Below are 27,110 nucleotides of genomic sequence, written 5' to 3' on the forward strand. Positions count from 1 at the left end.
GAATGTATGCTCGTTTCGTCACCGAACCTTTCCGTTTCGTTACCGAATGTGTGGTCGTTTCGATACCGAACCTTTCCGTTACCGAAAGTGTGCCCATTTCGTTACTGAATGTGTGCCCATTTCGTTACGGAATGTGTGCCCATTTCGTTTCGTCCAAATGTGTTGAACAAAAACGGTCTGCTGTAGCATTTCGACTACATTGTTTTGGTTAAAGCGTTAGGTGTTACGCCCAAAAGTCATAGATCCGCCCAGTCGGTCACGTGCAAGTAGTAGACCATGAAGAAATGATTTTCTAGATAATTCCTCGGCTCCATATAGCTAGACCATGATTTCTCCATGGCTAGACTAAGGAATGTGACTAACAATAAATGAAGTGAAATTCCTCCATGTAGTTTAAAAATAAACTTTGGGCACAAAAATGAATTAGTATATATACATGGAACTATAATATAGTTCCATGGTATATACTTGCTGAACATTTTTCGTCGTGAATATATGAATTTTAAAAAGAGGAAATGCCACGCAAAATGCGGTACGCAATAATTGTTGCGGTTTTCGACAAGAAATGATAGCATGCTAATTGGATGGTGTCAAGATACACACTTTTTCCGTCAATTAGTTTGTGTTATTGCATAATTTCCAGCCGTTTTCAAACGGTATTTCAAATTCAGGCCCCCGTAAAATAATTTTAGTGCCATTTTTAATGGGTGAAGACTCAAGATTAGGTGCCACAAACTTTAACGAATTGAAATAAAAACGTGTAAAGACGGAAGTGTAGAGGGGCTACTAAAACGAAAGAACTGAAATAGATTTTTAAAATTACAACCGTGACAATTTCTATGAACTATCCTTAGTACCGGAAATAATATGTTTAATTTGAGAAGGTTTTTACCTAGATCTGACGGTATAGAAAGAAGAGGGTATTTTTTCTTTATTTATACAAAATACAGGTATTACATGTAACAATTGTTCAAGCTACTGAAAGGAGGACAGGATCGACACCAGACTCGTGCTTCCGTTTATCGTATTTTTTGCAATTGCCTGCTAAGTGAATTTCCACAATTGTTTTCTACCAATTTTAAATATTTGACAAAATAAACTCAGAAAATCCTTCATCCTCATGTCATAATTATTATTTCCCCCATTGTACTCTAGTGTCAAATCTCACCCTATGCCTCTGGTCAATCTCACCCTATGCCTCTGGTCAATCTCACCCTATGCCTCTGGTCAATCTCACCCTATGCCTCTGGTCAATCTCACCCTATGCCTCTGGTCAATCTCACCCTATGCCTCTGGTCAATCTCACCCTATGCCTCTGGTCAATCTCACCCTATGCCTCTGGTCAATCTCACCCTATGCCTCTGGTCAATCTCACCCTATGCCTCTGGTCAATCTCACCCTATGCCTCTGGTCAATCTCACCCTATGCCTCTGGTCAATCTCACCCTATGCCTCTGGTCAATCTCACCCTATGCCTCTGGTCAATCTCGCCCTATGCCTCTGGTCAATCTCACCCTATGCCTCTGGTCAATCTCGCCCTATGCCTCTGGTCAATCTCACCCTATGCCTCTGGTCAATCTCACCCTATGCCTCTGGTCAATCTCACCCTATGCCTCTGGTCAATCTCGCCCTATGCCTCTGGTCAATCTCACCCTATGCCTCTGGTCAATCTCGCCCTATGCCTCTGGTCAATCTCACCCTATGCCTCTGGTCAATCTCACCCTATGCCTCTGGTCAATCTCACCCTATGCCTCTGGTCAATCTCACCCTATGCCTCTGGTCAATCTCACCCTATGCCTCTGGTCAATCTCACCCTATGCCTCTGGTCAATCTCACCCTATGCCTCTGGTCAATCTCACCCTATGCCTCTGGTCAATCTCACCCTATGCCTCTGGTCAATCTCACCCTATGCCTCTGGTCAATCTCGCCCTATGCCTCTGGTCAATCTCACCCTATGCCTCTGGTCAATCTCGCCCTATGCCTCTGGTCAATCTCACCCTATGCCTCTGGTCAATCTCACCCTATGCCTCTGGTCAATCTCGCCCTATGCCTCTGGTCAATCTCGCCCTATGCCTCTGGTCAATCTCACCCTATGCCTCTGGTCAATCTCGCCCTATGCCTCTGGTCAATCTCGCCCTATGCCTCTGGTCAATCTCGCCCTATGCCTCTGGTCAATCTCACCCTATGCCTCTGGTCAATCTCGCCCTATGCCTCTGGTCAATCTCGCCCTATGCCTCTGGTCAATCTCACCCTATGCCTCTGGTCAATCTCGCCCTATGCCTCTGGTCAATCTCGCCCTATGCCTCTGGTCAATCTCGCCCTATGCCTCTGGTCAATCTCACCCTATGCCTCTGGTCAATCTCGCCCTATGCCTCTGGTCAATCTCGCCCTATGCCTCTGGTCAATCTCGCCCTATGCCTCTGGTCAATCTCGCCCTATGCCTCTGGTCAATCTCGCCCTATGCCTCTGGTCAATCTCACCCTATGCCTCTGGTCAATCTCGCCCTATGCCTCTGGTCAATCTCGCCCTATGCCTCTGGTCAATCTCACCCTATGCCTCTGGTCACTCACTTCTACGGTAAGTCCGACGGACCAACCAATCACAGCACTTTCCGATATTACCGGATCCCAACATTAAAACACTTTGTATACTATAATAATTATTATTAATAAGGACCTATGTGTATATGATATCAATATTGATTATTATATAATTAAATAAATCGGGTATGGGTATATTCTGATCTACCACCTATTACGCATGGGCGTAAACAGTAGTAGCTCCCTGATTGATTTGATGAAAACATTAATATTTGTTATATAAATATTGTTATTTAACATCTACCCCCACATCAGAGCTTTAATAATGAAAATAATCGGTTTGAGCTGACTTTCTTTGTTCATATAAGAGGGTGTAGCCTCTGAGCCACTCCCCTCTCTCGGCGGGTACCGACAGTTCTTTAGACTACGTTGCGAAGTTACATTCATGTTTTAACAACCGATAAATATCTTAAATTTTAATAGATATAGTCATAAATGTTGATATGTGAATGAATGATTAGTGTTTTTAATATTTTGTAACCAAATCAGATTAATTTGCGAGTTTAATACGATCCCTTACATTTAGGGATCAGCACTGTTACGTTGACAATTTCCCAGTGTTCTTTTATCCTTTTTGCTGTGTAGGAAATATCTAGTCTTAGTTTACCAGCCGTTGTTCTATCCGTTGCAAGTAAAGTAAATGCCAACAAGACAACATTACGTCTGTTATTAAGTCTATATACGCCATTTTCTTTATTGGGCATGGTGGAACTTCAATTCAAAATGAAACGACCTGGAAAACACCCTAAATTATGAGGTTAGGGAATGGTATTGAAAAACAAGGAATATTTTTGAGGTGGAGTAATAAATTTAAACACAATGGATTGTTACTTTTGTGGAGAATTAATCGTAGTCGAGAGAAAACGAGTAGTTTTGCTTAGGTAGTCGTAGTGTTGTGGTCGTAGAATGGCCAAACCAGAGGGAGGAGTCCAGGAGGAGGCTAACTTGGCAGTCCCTTCCTCAAAAATGGAGGAAGAGGCTCAAAATGATCCACTCGATCCAAACGCCGAACTTAAAATTAAAGGTAAAAAGAGCTATTTTCAAATTACTAGTATAAAAGAAGCAGACAATTCTGGTGTAAACAATGAGGATATTGATAGTAATGATGAGTTGGACGAAAGTCGTGCAGACGATACGTCTATTATTTCTGATGCATCAAAAAGTACGGCGGATCTTGAACGATCCCTTCGTAGTTTGTCACCACAGCCTTCTTCCAATTCACCCCCATTAGAGGAAAAAAGCTCAAAAGCATCAGTACAAGACAAGGGAGCAAATAATGGCAATGGACCATCACGTTTCAAAGTAGTAAAAGTTGCTCATGTTGAGCCTGTTCATAAGGGAAGGTGGACATGTAAAGATTTCTTCCATGGACCCCCTGTTGCTAATGTCAATGTCAATGAATCCATAAATACAAATAGTGTAAATAGTATAGTTGAAAATAAAAGTGAAAAAGATGCTACAAATTCTGAAGCATCAAGTGCTGCCAGTTCTGTGCATTTGCCAGGTCACGATCTGGCCAGTGAAAGTATAGGAACTGAAAATAAAAAGGTGAACGATACCAAAGCAGGAAAAGTAAAGACAGACTCTATAACCCAACCTTCTATAGGCCTGGAAGGTCTAATCCATGAATTAGGAAGCGACGGAGCCCGAGGACCCGGAGATTCATTGCATGATGGTAATGGAAAAGATAGGTATGTATTTGTCATTTTTTCTTGATTGTGTGTTCATATTTGCAAATGAAGTAATATCGTAAAATTTAAATGACATTTTACGTCATGTTTCATTCAGTGTATTAATAATTAAATAATATTATTGTTTTTGTGTACGACTACCGGTATCGTGTTCCTTTAATCCAATTTATTTTTTATAAAAGCAATAGAGAGAATAGGAAGGAAAACAATAAATAAAAGGTTATGTATCGTTGACCTGCTTTTTAAAGTCCAATATGTCGCCATAGTTCTCTTTCAAATCCAAAACTATATCCGGATAAAAAAGATGTGGGTTCCTCATACATTGGAAAGGGCTTTAATACAAATTAGCACAACAGGTGTACAGTAAAATTTACATTATATGTGTACATATTTTGCCTACAAGAGTGCATTTAAAAAGAATTTTGTAAGATGGACAATACTGTTTACTACATACCATAAAACACAGTGTACACAGTATGGGGTACAGTACAGTGCACACCGTTACGGTGATAAGGGGCGGATCCACCATTGTGATAGAGAACGCTCATTAATTAGCCTGAGGGCCTGGTTTGTGTATTGTCAATTCAACAGACATTAGGGGCTCTGATGATGATTGTAAAAGATATGAATTTGGGAATTGGAATTTTTTCTAATTGTGTTTCAATGGATTATAAACAAATTCTGTAAAATAAACTGTAACGCACATTCACATAATAATTGATAAAATTTAGCTTGATACCGTACCGTACGTATTTCAAGACTGATAGCACAGTATATACCGGTATTAACATGCACACTCTGCTCAGAAGAGCGATATACTTTTCTTATAATTTTTGGAGTGATTGGATAGCAACAGTGCAATGCTGGCATGGCAGGCAGGAAACAGCATAGGAATTGGCAGTAGGAAGTTATTGAAAAGTTCTTTGAATAATGTTGTCATTATTACAATTTAGATGGCTTTACTTTTCAATGTATTTCACAGTTATCAAATGTCTACTTTAACACTGTAGTGTTTGTATACACAGCTTCAACTGTAACAATGAAATACCTTGAACAGTATTTTGACAATGACACTCATAAAAAGAACTAGAATTTAATTCGTCACTTTGACGAATTATAGGTGATCATTTTTATCATTTTACTGAAATTAATTTTTTTTAAACATGCATGTACGTTAACATACGATCGGAAAATGTTGATGTATGCCATCCTATTATATGCTTATAGTGCTGAGTTGTGCCTATACGCCATATACAATATGTACAGTATATACTGTATATCTATATACAGTGTAGCATAGGTGAAATTACGGGACACACATGTTCTAATTTTTTGGCATGATGACGTTATCAAACTAAACTTTAAGATGACAATTTCGAAAGATAATTAATTGAGCAAAAAAATATAAGATTTGGAAAAAAAATTGGCACGTAGAAGCGCTGTGCGCGCTCTTTGAATTGTGTATAACTTTGACGAAAAATATGAAAAAACTACTTTTTCACTTCAACTGGCCATATGTTAACGTCACAACATCCGATAGGCTTAATTTTTATATGAATTAATATCTACATTTCATCAGCTTTCATAATAAATTATAATCATCAAGGTAACCTTCAATTCTGAAGAGCTGTAAGATATTCAAATTTACTGCGAAGGTGAAATTACACGGCCTACGTTATTCAAGTTTTTACGCGTGATGACGTCATTAAAATGAAGATAGTGTCAACTCATGATAAAGATAATTAATTAAGCAAGCACATACTGAAAGTTGTGCGAAATTCGAGCACACATAACCAAGATGCGCTCTGTTGAATGTGATAATCTACACAAAAAGATAACAAATCCTAATTTTTAAATTCAAGTGGCCATTTGATGACGTCAAAACATTTTGTACGTAAAATGTGTACATGAATTCATATCTACAACTCAATGGCTTCCAGAATAAGTTAAAAAAATCGGGGGTCATCTTGCATTCTGAAGAATTATTTTCATTTTAAAAAAGACCTTTTTTTCACCATTTTCAGAACTTTTGTAAAATTAATGTGCGCATTTTGTCATTTTTAACGTGCTCGTATAGCGTTATTTTAAGTCGGAACTGACTCAAATTTGGTGAATGTACTAAGGATGGTGAGTAGAATGAGATTTGTAAAAAAATTCATGTTTTTTACGCTTTTTAAGTATCGCGCGCGCAAAAACGCATTTTTGCGCAGTAATTGTTTGAAACACGCAAATGGCCTAATTCATGCTCTAAATTGATCAAAACTTAATTTTGAGCGTTTTAAATTTTTAACGCGCGATATCACGCGCATGAACCTACGTGCGCGTGCGTTTTTATTTGCTAATATTTTTACCCTTGATCTGAAGTTTACGTGTAGTGAATTTCATTAATATGTGATAATGAATTATGGAGATATGATTGATAATGTGATTTCGCAAAATGGCGTATAAATGTCGTCACGGATGAGTGATCACGCTGGAAAGCTTATTAGGATTAAGTTATATTATTTGAAAGATATTCTGAAATTTTTGTAATCATTGACATTAAACTTTTTGAGATAATTGTTACACAAAATAGTGTACAGAAACAATAAAAAGAAAAAAAAAAAAAATAATAATAAAGATTTTATACAATAACAATAGGTGATCATTTTATTCTAAATGATCACCTAATAAATGTACTGTTAAACTAGTGTTTATATACTGTAAATATTTATTTTTCCGAACGGTATGGTACGGTAACTTCAGAAAAAGGTTACTGTACCGTTCAGAAAACTAAATAATTCCAAGTAATAGTTTAACAACAATTAAGTTGTCATGTAATGTTTTGCTTTACTGTAAGTACAGGTACAGTACTAACCTGTTACAGTATGTACAGTATACAGTACTGTACAGTACAGTATACAGTACTGTACAGTTAGTATATGTACAATTTAGTACTGTATGCCACTCAGCATACAGTAATTGTATTCTATCAGTAGAGAGGGTATAATTGACAAGTTCAGTATGTAACAGTGAGTTCCCAGCTAAGAAAGAGTATATGGTATGGAACTGTATATCAAACTAGCCTCTGAGAGAAATGTGTTTGAGACCAGCCTGTCTGTGTCATATTGTTTGTCTCCTTTACTGTAGGCATGTTATTTTACCCCCATTACATCGTCCTTCTGATGAGATGTAAAGCCATTGGTCATGTGCGCATACAGTGCAGAGCATCACACATGCATAGGGCAAAGTAGGTACACCTCAGTAATAAAAGAAGAAATAAATCAAATCATTCTAAAGCTATACTGTACAATGTCTAATTATTCATAAATTGTAAACTGTGTAGGTAAATAAGGAACGAAGTACATCTGGTCATAGGCATGTCATTCATGGAAAAGTACAGTATGATTAGATCTTGTGGTTTGAGTACATAGCATGTGTGTTTACTTATTCATATTTTCAAATATTTACAAAGCTATCTGGTTTTGTAGAGGAGAAACCTTGACCCAAAGCTGTCCTAAAATGTAAAAGAAATGTAGCATTTGTTTTAAAACTTGTTGACTATTAAAAATGTAAGTTTAAAGGTCTGTCTACACTATATCAAACTATATAGTGTGATGTGCCCAAATGTGGTAGTGGTATACAGTATACAAATGTGGTGATATTCACAAATATGGTAGTAGTGATATGACATCATGTTCATACTGTATATGGGCACATCATATTTTGTTGTCGCATAAAGTTTGATAGTGTAGTTTGATTGGTTTATCCAGAGTGGATATCAATACTACTACTAGTACTATCAGTATACTACAATACAATCCATGTCATCTGATGGGTTACTACAGTAATAATAGCCATGATAGTGGTACAGTACATCCAAACATTAGATAGTACCCTGCCACACTCAGTCTATTTACAGTATACTATAAGTAATTCAATGAAAGTAGAGGTACTGTAGGCGCTACAGTACAACAATGAATGTATTAGAGTTACAACCTGTATGTAAACCACCCACTATTAATGAGCATTTATGCACCAGGCTATATTTGTAGTAAAACAAATATTTACTTACTTCATCGGGACATAGTGCAAAATATGGCGCTCTGTACAGTAATACCGTTATTCCTCTGTAGAATTTAAAACAGTTACTGTACTGAATTTGCCATTTTAAACCATGATCTGTATTAGTTAAGGTGGGCACTGGATGAGAGAAGCCCTTGGTCAATGTTGGGGACCAGCCAAAGGTGCTTTAAACAGCCCTGGCATCATTTAGATGTAGTCATCATTTAGATGAATGTAAGACTAATTGACATTGTCGTTTACGACAGAAGTCGGCCATAAAAAAAAAAAATTAAAAATACTGTATACGGTACTCAATTCTAGATTACTGTACATACAGTCCCTATTTTGTTGCCCTATCTTTAACTTATTTCCTTTGTATACTACTGTATCTTGTTATCATCAATGAAGAAGCCTAGTACTTATTGTGGATGTTGACCTATATTACCTGTTAAATTTATTATTATTTAAGTATCATTTAGTGAGCTTGTCTTCATCCGGAAATTGTTGTACTACAGGAAATAACCGCTTCAGTCAGTTTGTAAACTGTAAATATTTATATATCATATGAATTTGATCTCATAGATTAAAGTAAGATAGCGTCCCTGAAGAACACCCTGGGACTAGAGGGACCGTTATGACGCCAGCATGTAGTATTTGATTGTGGCTTTATAGGTTACACGTTCAGTGGAGAAACTTGGCTCAAAGTTGTCTGCTTTCATTTCATTATTTATTCGGTCTATTTCAGTATCATACAGTAACAAATAAAAACTGAAATTGGGGAGACCAGGGTCAACCTAAGTGAACTTAATCACTGTAGCTGAGCCGGTTGACCCAACCCCAAAGTCAGTCGACACATAAAAGACACAAAATACACTTAAAGCGAATCAAAATGAATGTGAACTTTTCTTAGAGTACAGTACATTTGAGTTGGGTATAAAATCATAACAAACCATTGGGGGGCGTTAATTTTCTTATCACAGGCTCCTCTTAAAGATTATTGTCCTCCAAAAACATGAAAAATGAAGATTAATTAAATCAGACTTTGAATAGGTTATTCCGTAGAAAAGAAAACGAAAAAAAATAGTGTTTTCACTTATAAAATAACATAAATGGTTTAATTCAACCAAAAATCCATTGGCTGGCAGGCAGCCAATTTGACCATTTTTTGCTTTAAATTACAGTTTTTCAGGTAAATAAATTTAGTTTTAGATCCAATTTTTGGTCAAAATGGATAAATATTATGTGACATTAAAATGGTATATTCAACAAATTATTTTTTAGTGGGACAATACATCTTTAATGTTTACAGTATGTTTAATTTTTAAATTACTTTTCAAAACGTGTTGTCAAAATATACTCCACTGTTTAATATCGCAATTTTGAAAGGGGTAAGGAAGGGTCAGCGTACAATATGACCAGTGTGTGTGTGTGTTTGATGTTTAGTGCCAGGAATTGGGGCTACTACTATCTCTGCTGGTACAATCCTAATGATTCCATTTTTGTTGTGCTTTGTGTGCGTACTTGTTCTTAGCACAGTATGGAAATAAATCAAATCTTGTGGCATAGTCAACAATAAAAGCGGTATTAAAGGAAAGCTCAACTTGTTAACGCTTTTTAATCATCAGGAAAGAAATGAACAGTGTATTGTTTAAATATGATACAGTTATTACGTTATTTTACAATACTCTGTAGTAAGGCTTTAAATCCCTTAATCTATCTCAATCCAAGTGAATCAGTATGGTGGTCATGTGACCAATGGTCAAGTAAGTGTTAATTGAACACACAACAAACTAGATAAATCTAGTTTCTGGCCGATAATTCACATTTGAACTATCACCCCTATGCTAATATCAGATTATATTTGTGTAGAACGACTATACTGTGGTTTCAGTCAGTTTAGGCCAGTGATTGTGGTCTGGTGACATGACCAGGAAGTTGGGTGGAAACCTTGCTCACTTTTTTCATGGCTTATGTGCTAGTGTAGACCTTTTATTCTTGTTTAAGAAGTTAACATTTTAAGCTATTTTTTTTTAGCAGGAAATATAAAAATTTATTTTTTTATTTATTTTTTTTCTTTATTTTTTAATATCATGTTTAACTATATTCTGTATCCTTATTCTATGTATTTACAATTATAATCTGAAACAATTATCAGATTAATACTATAATAGATTATTCAATCTGCAATATGAACACATTGTAGGCTAGCCACCCAATACAGTTGAAACTCACTTGTGAGATTATCATTGTGATGATAGCCCTAAGCATTCACTATCAAGGGTAATTATTCTTAGTATCTTTAGGCAACTATTTGTATCAATCTATGGCCTATTTTCAATTAGGACTCGTTAGTTGTAGACTAATGAATAATAATATTCTATGCAGATGATGATACCTATTGGAATGTTTTGTATAAAATCAAATAGTATGCACTTTTAAAGGGATTCGTTCGGGATCAAATAAAGTGTCCGCCTTTGATAAAGTGTTAACAGTATTTAAAAACATATTTTATGAGTTACAACCTGGCACTACAGTAGGTCAGGATTGAACCCCGACCTTGGGATTAGAAGGCAAGCATGAGAATGTGTCCCCTTAATAGGGATGTCCAAAAGGAAGGGGTCTACTATCAAAAATCGTTACCATTACCCAACATGCAATGCAATCAGGCGATCCTATCAACGTCAATCAAATAACCGTTATTTTGCGTTGCCGCAACAATAACCAGTTAAATGGCAAATCAATCAATGAATAAATTGAGTGTTTTTAACTTTTATTTTAGATTGCCAGTTATTTAAATTTTTTCCTGGTTCTGCTGCCAAGTTCGGGTTAAATCACTCAGTTATTTTTTCACAGCAGAAACAGGAACTTAAAGATCATAGAGAAACATAAGATGAAAGTTGACCGAGATAATTAAATTTCATGATAGAAAATTTAGAATTGGTATTGTTTAGTTTCATACTGTATGATGCTCAAGGTACTGTCTTAATGTTAACTGCTCTCGGCTATTATTACGCAACTATCTCTGTGTCAACTATAAATAATTAGACTTATTGATTGGTTGGATAAATTAAATATCACCGTGCTGTAATGTATATGACTTGAACCAAGAAACTGTAACCAATGGCGTTGTTGCTTTAAACAAATGTAAATAATAAAGTAGTGGAACTGTAGCTTGGTGGTTAACGTGCTTGCCTTCCATCCAATCCCAAGGTCCAGGGTTCAGTCCTGATTTAGTGCATGGTTGTAACTCACGATTCTTTCAACTCCACTTTTTAAGCCTCAAATGAGACTTAGTTTTCTAAAGCGTGATAAATTATAAAGTAGTTTATCCATCCTGTAATTGGAGAGTTACTCGCTGTTGGATAATGTGTATGAAAAAAAAAAGACAGGTGAAAACGTATAATTGTATACTATATAACTATAATACTTAATAGGTTACAACAATCTAAGTATTTTAAATCAATTTTATAGTTAGAGGTCTTAGAGTGGATACTGAGATATGAGATTGACTGGAAGGCCATCCATACAGTAAATAAATTGTTGACTAGGTAGTTGGAAAAACTTTAGCCTAAATTTCTCGTGTACATATGCATATACCCAACCACGCCCCTTTCCTTCTCAATCACAAATCATTAGTGTTTGATTCAACGTGTACCACAACATTTTCCCCCTTCCCCATATCCCCTTCTCCACGATTCTATTTGATTTGAATGTTTATAATAGTAGTAGTACCCTGTTTAATAGTTTGACCTATGTGATCCTATCTCATTTATAATCTCATTAAAGGAAGGAAATGGAGGTTCAAGGTCAGGCCATCTCTCATTAATTATTCATTGCAGGAACTAGATGGTGTAAAGGTGGTTTAACGGAATTAAAAAATGACATTAAACTGTTTTTAGAAACTTAATCAATATATCTAGCCGTGCTGCTGTTATTCCTGTATTCTTTGCTATATATTTTTACGACTTCAGATTTTCTTGTTTAAATCTTCTAAATTGTAACTCTAAAACACTGTTTTGATCTATGTTCCAGTTACCTATAAAAAAAGATACTAAACCAAGTTATAGTTACTGAATGATGACCTACTTTGCACAAATATTGTATGAGACCTTTTGCTAACCTTCTGATATATTGAGAAACAACTCAAAATACACAGGTCAATACATTTGAACAATTATGGAACTTTTTTCATACAGTATAATCAGTCAGTTCTTGAATATTACAGTATACAGGGGTAATAGCGATGGGGTCAAATCACTGCTGGAACCTGCACAGTGTATCGTCACAGATCTATTTTAGTCTATATTACTGTACAGTATAACTACAGTAATTTGTCTATATATTTTTTTAAAGATTACTGTACTGTATTATAGTTCAACAGTCTAGTTTGTGCCTACTGCAGCTTACCTGGATAAACCGACATGTGTAGTCTTTTTTCTTTTTGAGAGGAGAGAACGTAACTCAAAAGGTGGTAACAATCCTGAGCACCTCTCCCAAGATAGTGGTATCTCCCATGATACCGCCCCCACCCTTGTATACAGGCACCGCTTTTTGTGTATTTTAGAATTTTTGTTGGCCTATCAAACTACTATTTCAAGTTTTGTTTAATTTTACATTTAGAAAGGTCTAAATCCAGTGTGTCTATAGAATAATAATAGTGGAGCTGTAGCGTGTGGTTAACATACTTGCCTTCCAATCCAAAGATCCGGGGTTCAATTCCAACCTAGTGCCAGGGTTGTAACTCACAACTCTTTCAACTCTAGTCCTTAAGACTCAAATTAGACTTGGTTTATAAGCACGTAAACAAATCAGTAAAATCTTTTTTTTTCTACTTTATTATGATTGGCATTCAACCGTCACCAAGATGTTTTTAAAGATAAAATAACATACTGTTAAATCCTACATTTTTAGATGTCTAGATAAGATACGTTCAGATTGAATGAATAAAGCAGCCAGGAGTTGTGTAAAAACAGGACATGCTTCTTTTGTGCTTAGTACTTAGAATGTCATGCCTAATAACATTCATGTATCAGCACATGATTTGAAACAATTTGAATTTATTTAATGTATGTTGGTGAGAAATTTAATTAACCATGACACGCATTCATAATTTAAGGTTTACAACTTCGGGAGTAGGTTACTCCGCAAAGACGTGGAAAGCTACAGAGTCGCTCAATCCGATATATTGACGTAAAGTGTCGCGCGGGAGCTGATATTGGTGTCGTTAGTAAGGAGTGAGAGGTGTAGTGAAAGAATCAATACAGCCAGATAAGCCTACTAATACTGGATTTATACACTAAACACTTTCTATTGGTTAACATGGGACCCAGGAAAGGAGTTTAATGATACCACCTAAAATAACTATAAGCTCTGTCTACACTATCATTATCAAACTTTATGTGACAAAAAAAATGTGATGTGCCCATATATGGACACGATGATGTCATATCACTACCATTATTATTTGGGCATATCACTATCCTATTTGGGCACATCACACTTTTTTGTGCAAACTAGTTGTATAGTGTAGACAGAGCTTAAGATTCTATGTTGTTTAGTCATCAATTTCTAAGTTCAGTACTCAAGAATTGAGAAGTGTGCTGTACAGGGAGTAAAAGAAATGATACCTAGAGATTCAACTTGAAAATGGTACTTCATATGGAAGTTAATTTTCATTCAAAACCATAAATTACTTACAGTTTAATTATTACAGTGGGTGGCTAGCCCACTAAATTATAGAACTATAGTAAACCCCCACTTTTTTTTGGGTTCCTCCCAAATACAGTATGTTATTTCTGTGGTTTATTTGGAGTTAAACTCCCAAAAATTGCATTAGAAATGTATTAAATTCAAAGGTGATATAATTTAGTACAGCTAATTGGAAATACTTGAAAGTTTTATTATTAAGTTAAAAGAGACGGGACAGAACGGCCAGAAATTAATTCGGCCAGAATAAGTTAATTAAATCATTTCCTAAGTATATGTGTGATTTCTCACAAGTTTAATGAATTATTATTGAGGCTATTAAAAGGTAGAAATCTTCATCCTACTGTTCATCATACAGTAAGTGCTAGGCACATATGTGTCTTGCCTATAGTATTTATGATACAGGCTAAGGGAAGGAGGGACACATTCGTATGAAAATGAACAAGGGCCAATATGTTTTAACACCACGCCCAACCTCTATTCAGAGGACACCCCTATTAAGGGGACACATTCATATCAAATGAATGAGGGGCAATATATGTTTTAACACCATGTCCAACCTCTATTCAGAGGACACCCCTATTAAGGGGACACATTCGTATGAAAATGAACAAGGGCCAATATGTTTTAACACCACGCCCAACCTCTATTCAGAGGACACCCCTATTAAGGGGACACATTCATATCAAATGAATGAGGGGCAATATATGTTTTAACACCATGTCCAACCTCTATTCAGAGGACACCCCTATTAAGGGGACACATTCGTATGAAAATGAACAAGGGCCAATATGTTTTAACACCATGCCCAATCTCTATTCAGGGGACACCCCTATTAAGGGGACACATTCATATCAAATGAATGAGGGGCAATATATGTTTTAACACCATGTCCAACCTCTATTCAGAGGACACCCCTATTAAGGGGACACATTCGTATGAAAATGAACAAGGGCCAATATGTTTTAACACCACGCCCAACCTCTATTCAGAGGACACCCCTATTAAGGGGACACATTCATATCAAATGAATGAGGGGCAATATATGTTTTAACACCATGTCCAACCTCTATTCAGAGGACACCCCTATTAAGGGGACACATTCGTATGAAAATGAACAAGGGCCAATATGTTTTAACACCATGCCCAATCTCTATTCAGGGGACACCCCTATTAAGGGGACACATTCATATCAAATGAATGAGGGGCAATATATGTTTTACACCATGCCCAACCTCTATTCAGAGGACACCCCTATTAAGGGGACACATTCGTATGAAAATGAACAAGGGCCAATATGTTTTAACACCATGCCCAATCTCTATTCAGGGGACACCCCTATTAAGGGGACACCTTCTTCAATGGTCCTATAGGTATCCCAATAATATGGGTTTTATCTACTATACTGATTAATTGCTTGAATTTATGAAATGAAAGTATTTTTATTACATTTTTTTTTGTATGAGGCCCTCTAGAGGTAGCAATAACAACTCTCATTATTTAGCCGTTCTGATTGGCCATGTATTTAATCTACTATTTGATAAGAATCATTTTATGATTTCTTTCAGTATGACTCAACGTTGACGATGATCTTGTTTTCGAGAATTTCTGGCGATACTATTTCCTTTGTGTTTTTTTTAAAATATTCAGATAAATAATTTGGCTTTCAGTCAGTTATTTTTCTCCTAGAGACTTCAATAGACTCTCGGCTACACTAGATAATCTTTAGCAATAACATATTTTTTTTAACCAAAAAAAAGCAAAATAAAATACAACACATTCACTATTGATACTAAAAACATTTTTCTTGGGAAAAAATTTGTTAATGTAATGAACTAAAGTTGTAAAATAATAAAATATACTACAGTATACCAAACTATAATTGCACCCAATAGTTATACAGTACTGTAATTATATTACAGCTGGGATTATAGAGGGCGCTATTTAATATATCTTGTTTCTCTGGATTTGTGAGGTTGAGGGAAAAATTATATCATTAATTTACTAGAATTTGTGATTATAATAGATATATCTAAACATACTACTTGTTAGCTTCTAATGTTAGTATTTTATAAATATTATCTTGATTTCATTTTCACAAAATATCATTCCCACTAACTTTATTATTTATTTATTTTTTATGGTTCTAAATCAGGATTTTGTCTTTCATTCAACTGTATTATATTTTTTTTCACTCTATAAAAAAGAAACATAGCTTATTAACCATAAAGTCTAAATATAAAGCTTCCTTATTTTTATTAATTTTAATAATTATACAAAAATTTAGCACCAAAGCCAAAATCAACGCATTACAATAGTTATATAAAAAAAAATTTGATTCTGACAATTGATTTGGTCATTGATTTTCTCAATTTTATTTATGGTCATACGTTTTCCAGAAAAATTGCTGTAAATAATTGATTTTATAGTTTTATATAATTCAGTTCAATTGATTTTATTTTTTAATTTTTTTTATTTTATTTCATCATCACCCTACAGTGACCAAACGTCACCATTAACAGGGTTGAAAGTCATAAAATATAATATAATATATACAAGCAAAAATCAACAGATAACAAGACAACATTTAAATATTACTGACATTAGACAAAACCTTGTGACGGAAACAAGCAAGTGAATCAAAAAAAATATCAACAGATCCATCAACTTTATCAATCAAATCAATTTAATTTTCATAACCTTTTTTTTCTTTTTACTTCAATTTTAACACATTTATTTTGTTTGTACATTTCTCTATTCAAACAATACAAACTCAATAAATTAAATAAAGTAATAATTAGCAACAAAAAAACAATCAAAAGCTTTAATAATTTATTTATTTAGTTATTGTTGATGTTGTATTCTATTTTATATTTTGCTTACTAAACCATTTTGAATAAATGTTGAATACATTTCACTGTAGAAATTTCATGATTTTTATCTTATATTTGTAACTGATATGTTGAGTTTTGAACATAGAAATATTATCGTGAACTTGAATATCTCTGAGTTGAATTAGACATTCTGGAATGCCTGATTATGCAAATGCATGTTGAAAACAGCAATAAAGTCATACGTCTCACAAACCAAAGTAATCGCTAGAGACATGTCAATCAGTTCTTAGACTTAACTTGACCATTTTACACATAAAACTTAGAATTTGTATGTGTTGATAATGCAAATTCTATTCCTGTTATTATAATGTCTTTATGCTAAGAATTTAATTTTAGTTATAGATGTGCATTTCTCCATGCCTAAATCAGCTTGCGTCTTTGTATTTTTATTCAGCTTCTTTCGGGTGATGAGAAAAAATAGTAATTTTAAAGATGTATTTTTCTCCCAAAAACATGAAAAATGAAGATTAATAAAATCAGACTTTAAATAGGCCATTTTGCAGTTTTAATAAAGTTATTCAATTCTGTAAAAAAAAAAAAACCCAACAAAATTAACCAAAAACCACTGTCTGACAGATTTTTGGCTTTAAATTACATTTTTTTCAGGTAAATATTTTTTTTCTCGATCTAGTTTTTGATCAAAGTGAATAAATATTATGTGACATTAAAATGGCATATTCAACAAAAAATGTGAAAAAAACAAATATATCTTTAATTGAATATTATAACATAATCGAATTGCATAGTATACTAACATACCATTACTGTACCTGCTTTTTGATCATTGGTTTAATAGTATATAGATAGTATTTTAGATTTTGAGGTAGTTAGTGTTCTACTTTTGATATGAAAATTAAGCCAATCGGAATGATATCGCGTTCCAATTCCTAACCATGTCGTAGTTCTACTTTGAGTTTCAGCTGATTACAAACTCCTTGCAAGTTACGAAGAATTGTAATTATAGTTTGCACACGTTCATGGTAACTCGCGTTTTCTGTTTAGTAAACTGTACTTTAATCCTGTTCATTCACCTTCCGACTTAGGTCAGTTTGTTAATAAGGGGACACCTTCGGGGCCCATCAAAGTAATAGGTCTTAGTGTTAAAAGATATATTGGCCGTCTTAGGGGTTCCCTTGCTAGAAGTGTACAAAAGAAGGTGTCCCCTTGATAGGAGTGTCCCAAAGAAGGGGTTCCCTTGATAGAAGTGTCCCAAAGAAGGGGGTCCCCTTGATAGGAGTGTCCCGAAGAAGGGGTTCCCTTGATAGAAGTGTCCCAAAGAAGGGGTTCCCTTGCTAGAAGTGTACAAAAGAAGGTGTCCCCTTGATAGGAGTGTCCCAAAGAAGGGGTTCCCTTGATAGAAGTGTCCCAAGAAGGGGGTCCCCTTGATAGAAGTGTACAAAAGAAGGTGTCCCCTTGATAGAAGTGTCCCAAAGAAGGGGTCCCCTTGATAGAAGTGTCCCAAAGAAGGGGTCCCCTTGATGGGGGTGTCTCAAATAATTGGACCCCTTGATAGGGGTATCCTTGATAGGAGGGTCCCAATAACAAATAATATTTTGTAAAGCATTAACTAAATTTGAGGTGGTAGTGTGTACAGTAGCATGCTACAGTGACGAAAATGTTATCTGCCACAAGTATTGGTCATTCTAAATAGGGATTTTATTTATTTATTTATTTGACCAACAAGAACAGAATACATACTGTACATACAATGGGAAGGGTAAGGAGAAAAAAGCGGCAAAAATCACAGTTAAACACATGACTCATGAAGTCTGTAATTTAGAACATTATGCAACAACAGCAAATGTAGTTGTAGAGTATTACTGTAGATAGATAATAATAAAGACATCAGGAAAGAGGTAATTAATAGTCAACTATCTAATTCATTGCCAATGTTTTTGGTGAGTAAGGAACTTGGAATATTTTTTTTTATTTGTTCCAGTGTGAAACTCTTATCTACAGTAATAACAGTTAGTAATATTTTGTAATAATATTCCTAGAGATATCAATGAATATTGCCATAGGCCTGTAAAAATGAAGCTTATGTACCTGTACATTAGTGTCATGCTTGAGTTCCACTGCTCAGTTCCTTTGCATGGCTATGATTGGCTGAAAGCTAAGCCAGCCAAATTAGCATATTTACTCGCAATGCACAAGGTGATTCACTCTTCGGTTTTAGCATCTTGAGGCTGTCATATGTTTCACTTGATTGCCTCATTTATAAACGACTCTCTGCTTGTGAAGCGCTCATTCGCTCTGCGGCACCTGTATGATATCTGTGTTCAGTTACGTCTCAGATAAGAAAACGTTTAGCAAGTCAGTTCTAAGGAAGGTAGTTGTTCCGGCAGTTCTTGTTCTTTCCTGAAGAGTTTTGCGGCTCATTTTGAAAATTCTTTCAACTGCTAGGAGTGAAATTGTTTTTTAGCATGAAACAAAAATTGATTTGGCCTAACAGAGGCAAGTTAAAGATGCCTGCTGACATAACGTATTATGATGATAAAACGCATTCAAAGGTTAAAGAATTGGACCAGGCCCTTGTTACTGTTATCACAATCTTCAGTAGGTAAGTGATCAATAAACCAAAAGGATTGAAGGAACTAAATATTCTGTAGTAGAACTTCTCCTTTTGGACACATCTATTCTTGGGACACACCTTTAAGGGGACATTTTCCCATGAAAGGACGAGGGGACAGTATGTTTTAACCCTACATCAAACACCTATTGAGGGGACACCTCTATTAAGGGGACATTTTCCCATGAAAGGACTATGGGTCATTATGTTTAAAACTACATCAAACCCCTATTGAGAGGACACCTATTAAGGGGACATTTTCCCATGAAAGGATGAGAGGTCATCATGTTTAACACTACATCCTATTCAGGGGACACCTCTATTAAGGGGACATTTTCCCATGAAATGACTATGGGTCATTATGTTTAAAACTACATCAAACTCCTATTCAGGGGACACCTCTATTAAGGGGACATTTTCCTATGAAAAGACGAGGGGTCATTATGTTTTAACACTACATCAAACCCCTAATAATAGGAGTTTTATTTAGGGAATTTTTCTTGCATGTATTTTGTAATATTTGATGTAACCATGCCATCAAAAGTAAAGCTTTGTGGCCCCTGGATATTGTATAGCATTTTTAAAATACATTTTACAACATGGAGATCTTATGAACAACCACTTGTCTAACGTTACATTCTGAAATCTATCCGAGTTCAAGTTACATTGGATATACAGCAGAACACCCGTCCCCCCCCCCCCCCCTACCTATTCAGGGGACGCTTTCTTGTGAAATGAATGAAGGGAAATATATATTTTACCAGCCAACACACTTGTTGTTTCCCTCCTTAAATAGGGGTCTACTGTAAAGGCTATCAGTTATAATGGAGGTACAACAACACATAATATAGTATAAAGCTCTGTCTACAAAAATCTACAAAAAAAAGTGTCATACCAAATATGGTAGTGATATGCTTAAATATGGTAGTAATATGGAATCATGTCCATGTATGGGCCCATCACATTTTTTGTCACAAAGTTTGATAGTGTAGACAGAGCTTTACTCTGTATTATGCATGATTAACTCAACTGTATGAACACAGCTTGCAACATAATAATGTCTTGGCCATTATTATGTACCACAAAAAAAACCATAATTTGCAACCAAATTCTATAGTGTAATTCCCAGTGGATATTATAAGAACTAGATCATATTACCAGGTGTGTATAAATGTGAGGCTATCATCAATGACATTGCATAATCAAGGGATGTACGTTGACAGGACTGCATTGTAATGTACATGATGGCATTAAACAAGTGTTGTTATTGGTTCAGAAGCATGCCAACAAACAGGGTTCAACGTCTTCCAAAACAACGAAACACACTCTTCTCGTCTTGCTCGTTTGATTCTCATTTAAAATTTAAATTTGTACGGAGCTTTCGACCTCGGAACTACTAGGTCATTGGTTGTTACCGGAACCTACAATCTATCAAAGTGCGGAAGTAAATCTCGCATGTGCACAATGATACAAACTACATGTATCATGTCGATACGATTGACGCTTCATGGATGGTAATTCTTTTAAAAGGCAAACGACTTTGCGCATGCTGCTTCGGCCGCGTCCAAATCGGTCAGTAATTCTCGCTGGTGCTGTAATGTATAGGTTATCGCAACTATCTGTTTATCTGCGCAAATTTGAATCTTGTGAATTTGGTAGAAAATTATTGATACTACTACAGTAAATAAATTAAATTATATTTTGATGAAATCAACATGTCCATGTTAAGAATAAATTGATTCTGTTATTACAATGAGTGAATCAAAATTATTTTATTTATTTACAATTACAATTTACTTTTAAATGAATAAAATTTAAAGCCAAATAACATAGCACAGTCTAAATTAGCTTCTGATATATTGTGTAACACACAAGTAGTGTTGTTTAAAATCATGGCTAAAGAAACAAATAGAAATGTGTTATCATTTACTAATACAATGAGTGAAAATTATTTATTTATTTACAATTACAATGTACTTTTAAATTAAATGAATAAAATTTAAAGCCAAATAACATAGCACAGTCTAAATTGACTTCTGATATATTAGCATTAATGCTAGTAGTGTTGGCTCAACAAACAAATGGGAATGTGATTCTGAGGCAGGTTTTTAAGCTGGTAATTCTTGTAAAAGGCAATAGCCTCACAAACGACTTTGCACATTTGCATAACGAGGCGGCCAGCTCAATTCTAAAAAGAAGACTGGATTCGTGAAAATGAATAATTGTACGGAATGTGAACAATTTTCATTTCATTTATCGATTCACATAATACTTAGAATAAAAAGTATTTGAAAATCAAAAAAATCTTGTTTTGGAAAATAATAATAATATGGCCAGGAAGGTAAAACAAAAAAAAGAACACAATACATACAGTATTATAATATAACATTAGTTAAATAAATATAAAAATAAAAGAAATGAATTTTGATAGCATTTTGAGATGTCATTATCTTTTTATGCATTAAGTTTTGTGCAGTAATGTGTGCGTATTTATGATATAATTGTTTGTTTATATTATGTTTTTTATTATACTAATATTTAATTTACTAATACCTTTCTGGATGAATACTGACGAAGGACCACATGGGTATATGCGCCATTTAAGAAGATTCTGTTGTTATTTTATGATGGTGAAAAATAAAGCATTTCAGTATTCAGTACAGTTAATTTGATTTTACAAATTAAATTGAATTAACAACACTAGTAGCATGTAGTAGAATCTGTGCAAACAGTTGATGCAATAGTGTTGATAGTTACTTAAGACAGATAGTAAGCAAGTTGGTTTAACGGCCAATGAGTAAGCAAGGTCTCGGGAATCCCCGCCGAATACTCCTATTACAACAACATGCAGGACGTTATTAACCGATTACCATTGTAACAGTGTATTCAGTATTTTATACTTTGATGTGCCTACGTACGATAAGCGTCGATTCTAATTCGTACTTCCTACTCTCTGACATTTTCAAAAAGCTTTGGTTAATTGGCACGCACGTAGCAGGTTAAAAGTCTCTTAGTTGCGATTCCTATCTCACGGATTCGGTTCTGTCCAGTTGCAACTGGCTTAGATACGTATCTAAGCAGTTGTCATGGGTAACATGAGCTATAAATAGAAAACTGTTGCCGAGTTGTTCTGTACTTATCTTGAGTTTATTTTTTAAAAAGAAACAAAAATTTGATATAAATAAAACAAGTTTCATATTTAAATTCAGATTTTTTTTCTTCAAAATTTAATATTTTCAAATTAATAAATTATTTTAATTATTATTTCTACTCTTCGCTAAAGAAAGTTTTAACAATATATTTTCAAGAAAGACATAGATAAGATATAATTAACAGTTTTTTTAACAATTTTTAAAAATGTTTTTGTTGCTTTACCTTACATAAAAATATAAGACAATAATAGTATTTAGTTAAAAGTACCAAAAGTATTCTTTAAAATTGTATCAGTTAAAGTTATTTACTCAAATAGATTGGTGTCATTATTGTCATAGACCTTTATGGTATTTTAACTTGCTTTTTAGAGTTGTTTTAATTCTTATAATGGTTTTAATTTATATATGTATGTACTGTGCCTATGATCAATCATTGATATATGAAGCATTATAAATGCTTTTATTATTGTATTATATCCACATTTTCTTTTTCTTTTAAATATTTTATTTTGTCGGCAATATTCTGATATGAGCTGTGTGAATCACCAAAGCCCTACATTATATTTACCATTGTTTCAAATCTGGATTCAATATCACTTGGTAATCAACAATATCCTATTCAAATTAAACAACAATAAAGTTATATACTGCCCTCTATTTGCCAATTCCTGGTAACCTGCAGGTCTATGTTGTACAATCTAATACCACTTGGCATAGATTATTTTATCTAACACATAACCCAAGAAAAACATTATTTTGAAATTAACTTAACTAGTTTGAAGGAAAAATAGCCTTGAGCATAATTAGCCTAGGACTATGTTTATTTGTATTTTATTGTTGAGGTACAGTAGTACAGGAGAGCCAAACGCAATTCAGCGAAAAATTAAACATAAAGGGCGTATTTCGAGATTATTTTGAGTTATTATTATCTATAACATAGAGGGCACTATATACAATTTTAAATTAATGTCTTATGCGTTGGCCAAAGTTGGCAGGTCTACAAACAATTCTTTGTAGGCCTACTGTTGTATCTCCACATACGAGATTATCATTTCATCCTGTATCATACCTAGGCATCATGGGTTAGGTTAGGCTTATGGTCTGTGTTATAGGTGTCATATATGACCCTGTATTACACAATTTGCCTATGATACTGATATATTAGCCAGTATCGAGAATCGGATATCTATAATAATAGTTGTTATATTTTCATCAAATTTAATGCATTATTCAAATTGAATTTAAAATATGAATTGTGTAGCTTAACACTGAGTCCCAGTAGGTTGCCAAAACTTCTGCTCAGTTTGTTTATTTTGGTATCCGTCTTTCAGAGTGATTTCCATAATAAATACTAAAATTTAATATCCATTTATTAAGTAAATGCTGCAAAATCATATAAATTAAATAAGTTGTTGATGACTTAACGAACAATAGGTTGTTGATAACGTTAATGGAAAGCATAGTAGCACAGGTCATATTGATTCAAGATGAGGTCAAATAGATGCACCTGATAAACTTATTGTTATAAGTACTTTCTAGTATTTTATTATCATCATCGTTATGATATGATAAATTGGAGGTTGACTTGGGATACGGTAATAAATGTTGTTGAACCCAGAGAGCATATGGTCATAGTTGGTCTTAGTTTGCAATGGTTTACACAGAAGAAGAGTAAGACATACAGATTTAGTTATTTTAGTTCATAATATAGTATAATTATTGATACAATTTATATAACAAATTATAAATCTAAAGGAAAATCACTGAAAATATGACTGTGTATTAGTGGTCTGATCTCAATGTACAAATTAGTGTAAAAGTAAAACAACCAGAAAAATTAGGGGTGGGGTTATATTCAAAACAAAGTGTGTATCAAACTAGTTTAACAAAATCGTGTGATGTGCCCAAATATGGTAGTGATATGATTAAATATGGTATTTGTTGTCGCATAAAGATTGATAGTGTAGACAGAGCTTTATACTAGGTCAGTGTTCCAGGACATTTTGGCATTGGCCTTTTTTCAACCCCTGTATACGTAAGCATAATTCCAAATACTGTAGTAGTAAGCAGAAACAGAATATATTACCTGTGTGTTTACCTTGTCAGTTTGCCAATAAAGTTGTGTTTACCTCAACACATTTTAATATGGAAATTATGTAAACCATTCGTGCTACAAACGTAAGATTGCTGATAGCAAGGTTAATTATGATGTCATCAAACGAATGACCAATAGGACATTAACTCTGTCACATTTATTGAGTTGACATACAAGATTAGTTAGTAGTTAATATGTTAAGAAGTTTTAAGAATTAGAATTGATTACATTTCTCTTTATTTGATTTTATTTTTAATGTTTAAAGCTCTGTCTACACTATCAAATCTTATGTGACAAAAAATGTGTAATGTGCCCATATATGGACATGATGATGTCATATCACTACCATATTTAGGCACATTACACTTTTTTTGTCAAAATAGTTTGATAGTGTAGACAGAGCTTTAGAAATATATTGTTAAAACTTTCTTTAGCGAAGAGTAGAAATAATAATTAAAATACTTTATTAATTTTAAAATATTACATTTTTAAGAAAAAAATTCTCAATTTAAATGTGAAACTTGTTTTATTTATATCAAATTTTTGTTTCTTTAAAAAAAAATTGTTTGAACATTTTCAGGCAGAAATTGTTTATAACATATTTTTTAAACAGTGAGGTTTTGAAAAATATTGGAAGACTACAATTTTTTTGTTGAGTATGCCATTTTAATGTCACGTAATATAGTTATTCACTTTGACCAAAAATTGAATCGAAAAAATATGTATTTACCTTAAAAATTGTAATTTGAAGCTCAGCCAATGGGTTTTTGGTTGAATTTATTTTTGTGAAAGTGAGTGAAAACATTTTTTTTTTGTTTTTTTTTTTTTACGAAAGTGATTAACTTTATTAAGAATACAACATAACATATTCAAAGTCTGATTTAATTAATCTTCATTTTCATGTTTTTTGGAGAAAATCAATGTGATTATGTTTATTATTTTCTGCTGTTTTTAGTAAATGATTCATGATATTATACAGTACTGTCCCACTGATGATGTATCATCAATATACCACTACCTGCTGCTAGAAGACGCGTTCATTTAGGTTCTTACTTTCACAATGAATCATTATCCATATAACATGTTGTTTTGTTGCATCCTCCCTGCTGCTTATACAAGTGTACGCCTGCTGATGTGTTCCACATTTTGTTTACTAATAATAATTTGTCTAGACACACATGATTAGTGTGTGGATAGGTGATTTGGGATAATGTTATTGCAGTTAAAAATCGATATTTATTTATTTATTAACATAATAGTGATGGATTGTGAACAGAAAATTTCATCTAATTTATAGACCTGTCATTAAAAAGTCGTGGCAATAACAAAATTCTAATTTCATTTACCAGAAATTTACTTTTTTACTTAAATACTGGAAACCTAAGACTTAATTGAGCTAGCAAAATGAGGAACTAACTAATTTAGCAAGTGTACACATTTTAAAATAAATAAATTTATTCCTACAAAATATTAAATTTAAAGAATTTGTACATCAAGCCTACCATAATACTTTGCTACATTAAAAAATAACTATTAAAAAAAATTACATCATCAATCTAGTTTTGAAATTTTCAACTAGACTAGTAAATATGAAAAACTAATAGCACATTGCTAGTTTGATTAACCGTGAAAAATTTATTTTAAAACGCATTTTTCTACCAAATATGTTGTACATGGAAAAGAATATATCATTTGTGCTATAATAATATGTTGCATTTTTATGCAATAAGTAATGTAATTCCCATGGCAGCTACTGATAAATTCTACTACAGTATACTCAAAATGTATATACATATTTCATGGTCATTTATATTACCATACATTTATTTACGCAAAAATTTAATTTAAATATGCAAATAATATCTTAAATTATATTTGGCTCCCACTATTTTGTAAAAGGGTAAAATCATGTATTATATAAAATATTCCATCGATGGATTTAGTTTATATTATAGTGCAGATTATAACCAAAGGCATTTTATAGAAGCAGGCTATAGTTAGTGCTAACCCGGCATGAATTTCCAACATCTTGTAACGCTCTGTCTACACTATCAAACTAGTTTGACAAAAAAAGTGTGATGTGGCCAAATATGGTAGTGATATGACATCATCATGTCCATATATGGACACATCATTTTTTTTTTGTCACATAAAGTTTGATAGTGTCGACAGAGCTTTAAGTTAACGACATTGATATTAGACTTTACTAATTTAAAATAATAGTAATAAATGAATAAAAATTTTAGTTTTCTCAGTAAAGCACAGTAAAAAAACACCGTGTCTAACATCTTTTCTTACAAAAAGTAAACAACATTGGTATTTGACTTTATAAATTTGTAGTTAAGTAATTATTAGGTATA

At 33.8% G+C, this 27,110-nt stretch overlaps 2 protein-coding genes across 3 annotated transcripts in view; one reads left to right on the forward strand and one right to left on the reverse strand.

Annotated features, from left to right (window-relative positions):
- The window catches only part of LOC144843804 (SPRY domain-containing protein 7-like), a 171,084-nt gene that overhangs the window by 111,532 nt on the left and 32,442 nt on the right, over positions 1 to 27,110 (reverse strand). The gene's annotated exons all lie outside the window — the stretch shown is intronic.
- Positions 3,301 to 27,110, forward strand: part of LOC144843795 (uncharacterized) — a 37,757-nt gene continuing 13,947 nt past the window's right edge. The window contains exon 1 of the mRNA XM_078700742.1: positions 3,301 to 4,290. Coding sequence (XP_078556868.1) covers positions 3,506 to 4,290 — 785 coding nt within the window. The 5' untranslated portion in view covers positions 3,301 to 3,505. The remainder of the gene's footprint in view (positions 4,291 to 27,110) is intronic.

The sequence above is a fragment of the Antedon bifida genome, chromosome 5 (assembly GCF_963402885.1).
Source record: "Antedon bifida chromosome 5, ecAntBifi1.1, whole genome shotgun sequence".
In the NCBI taxonomy this organism is placed as follows: Eukaryota; Metazoa; Echinodermata; class Crinoidea; order Comatulida; family Antedonidae; genus Antedon; species Antedon bifida.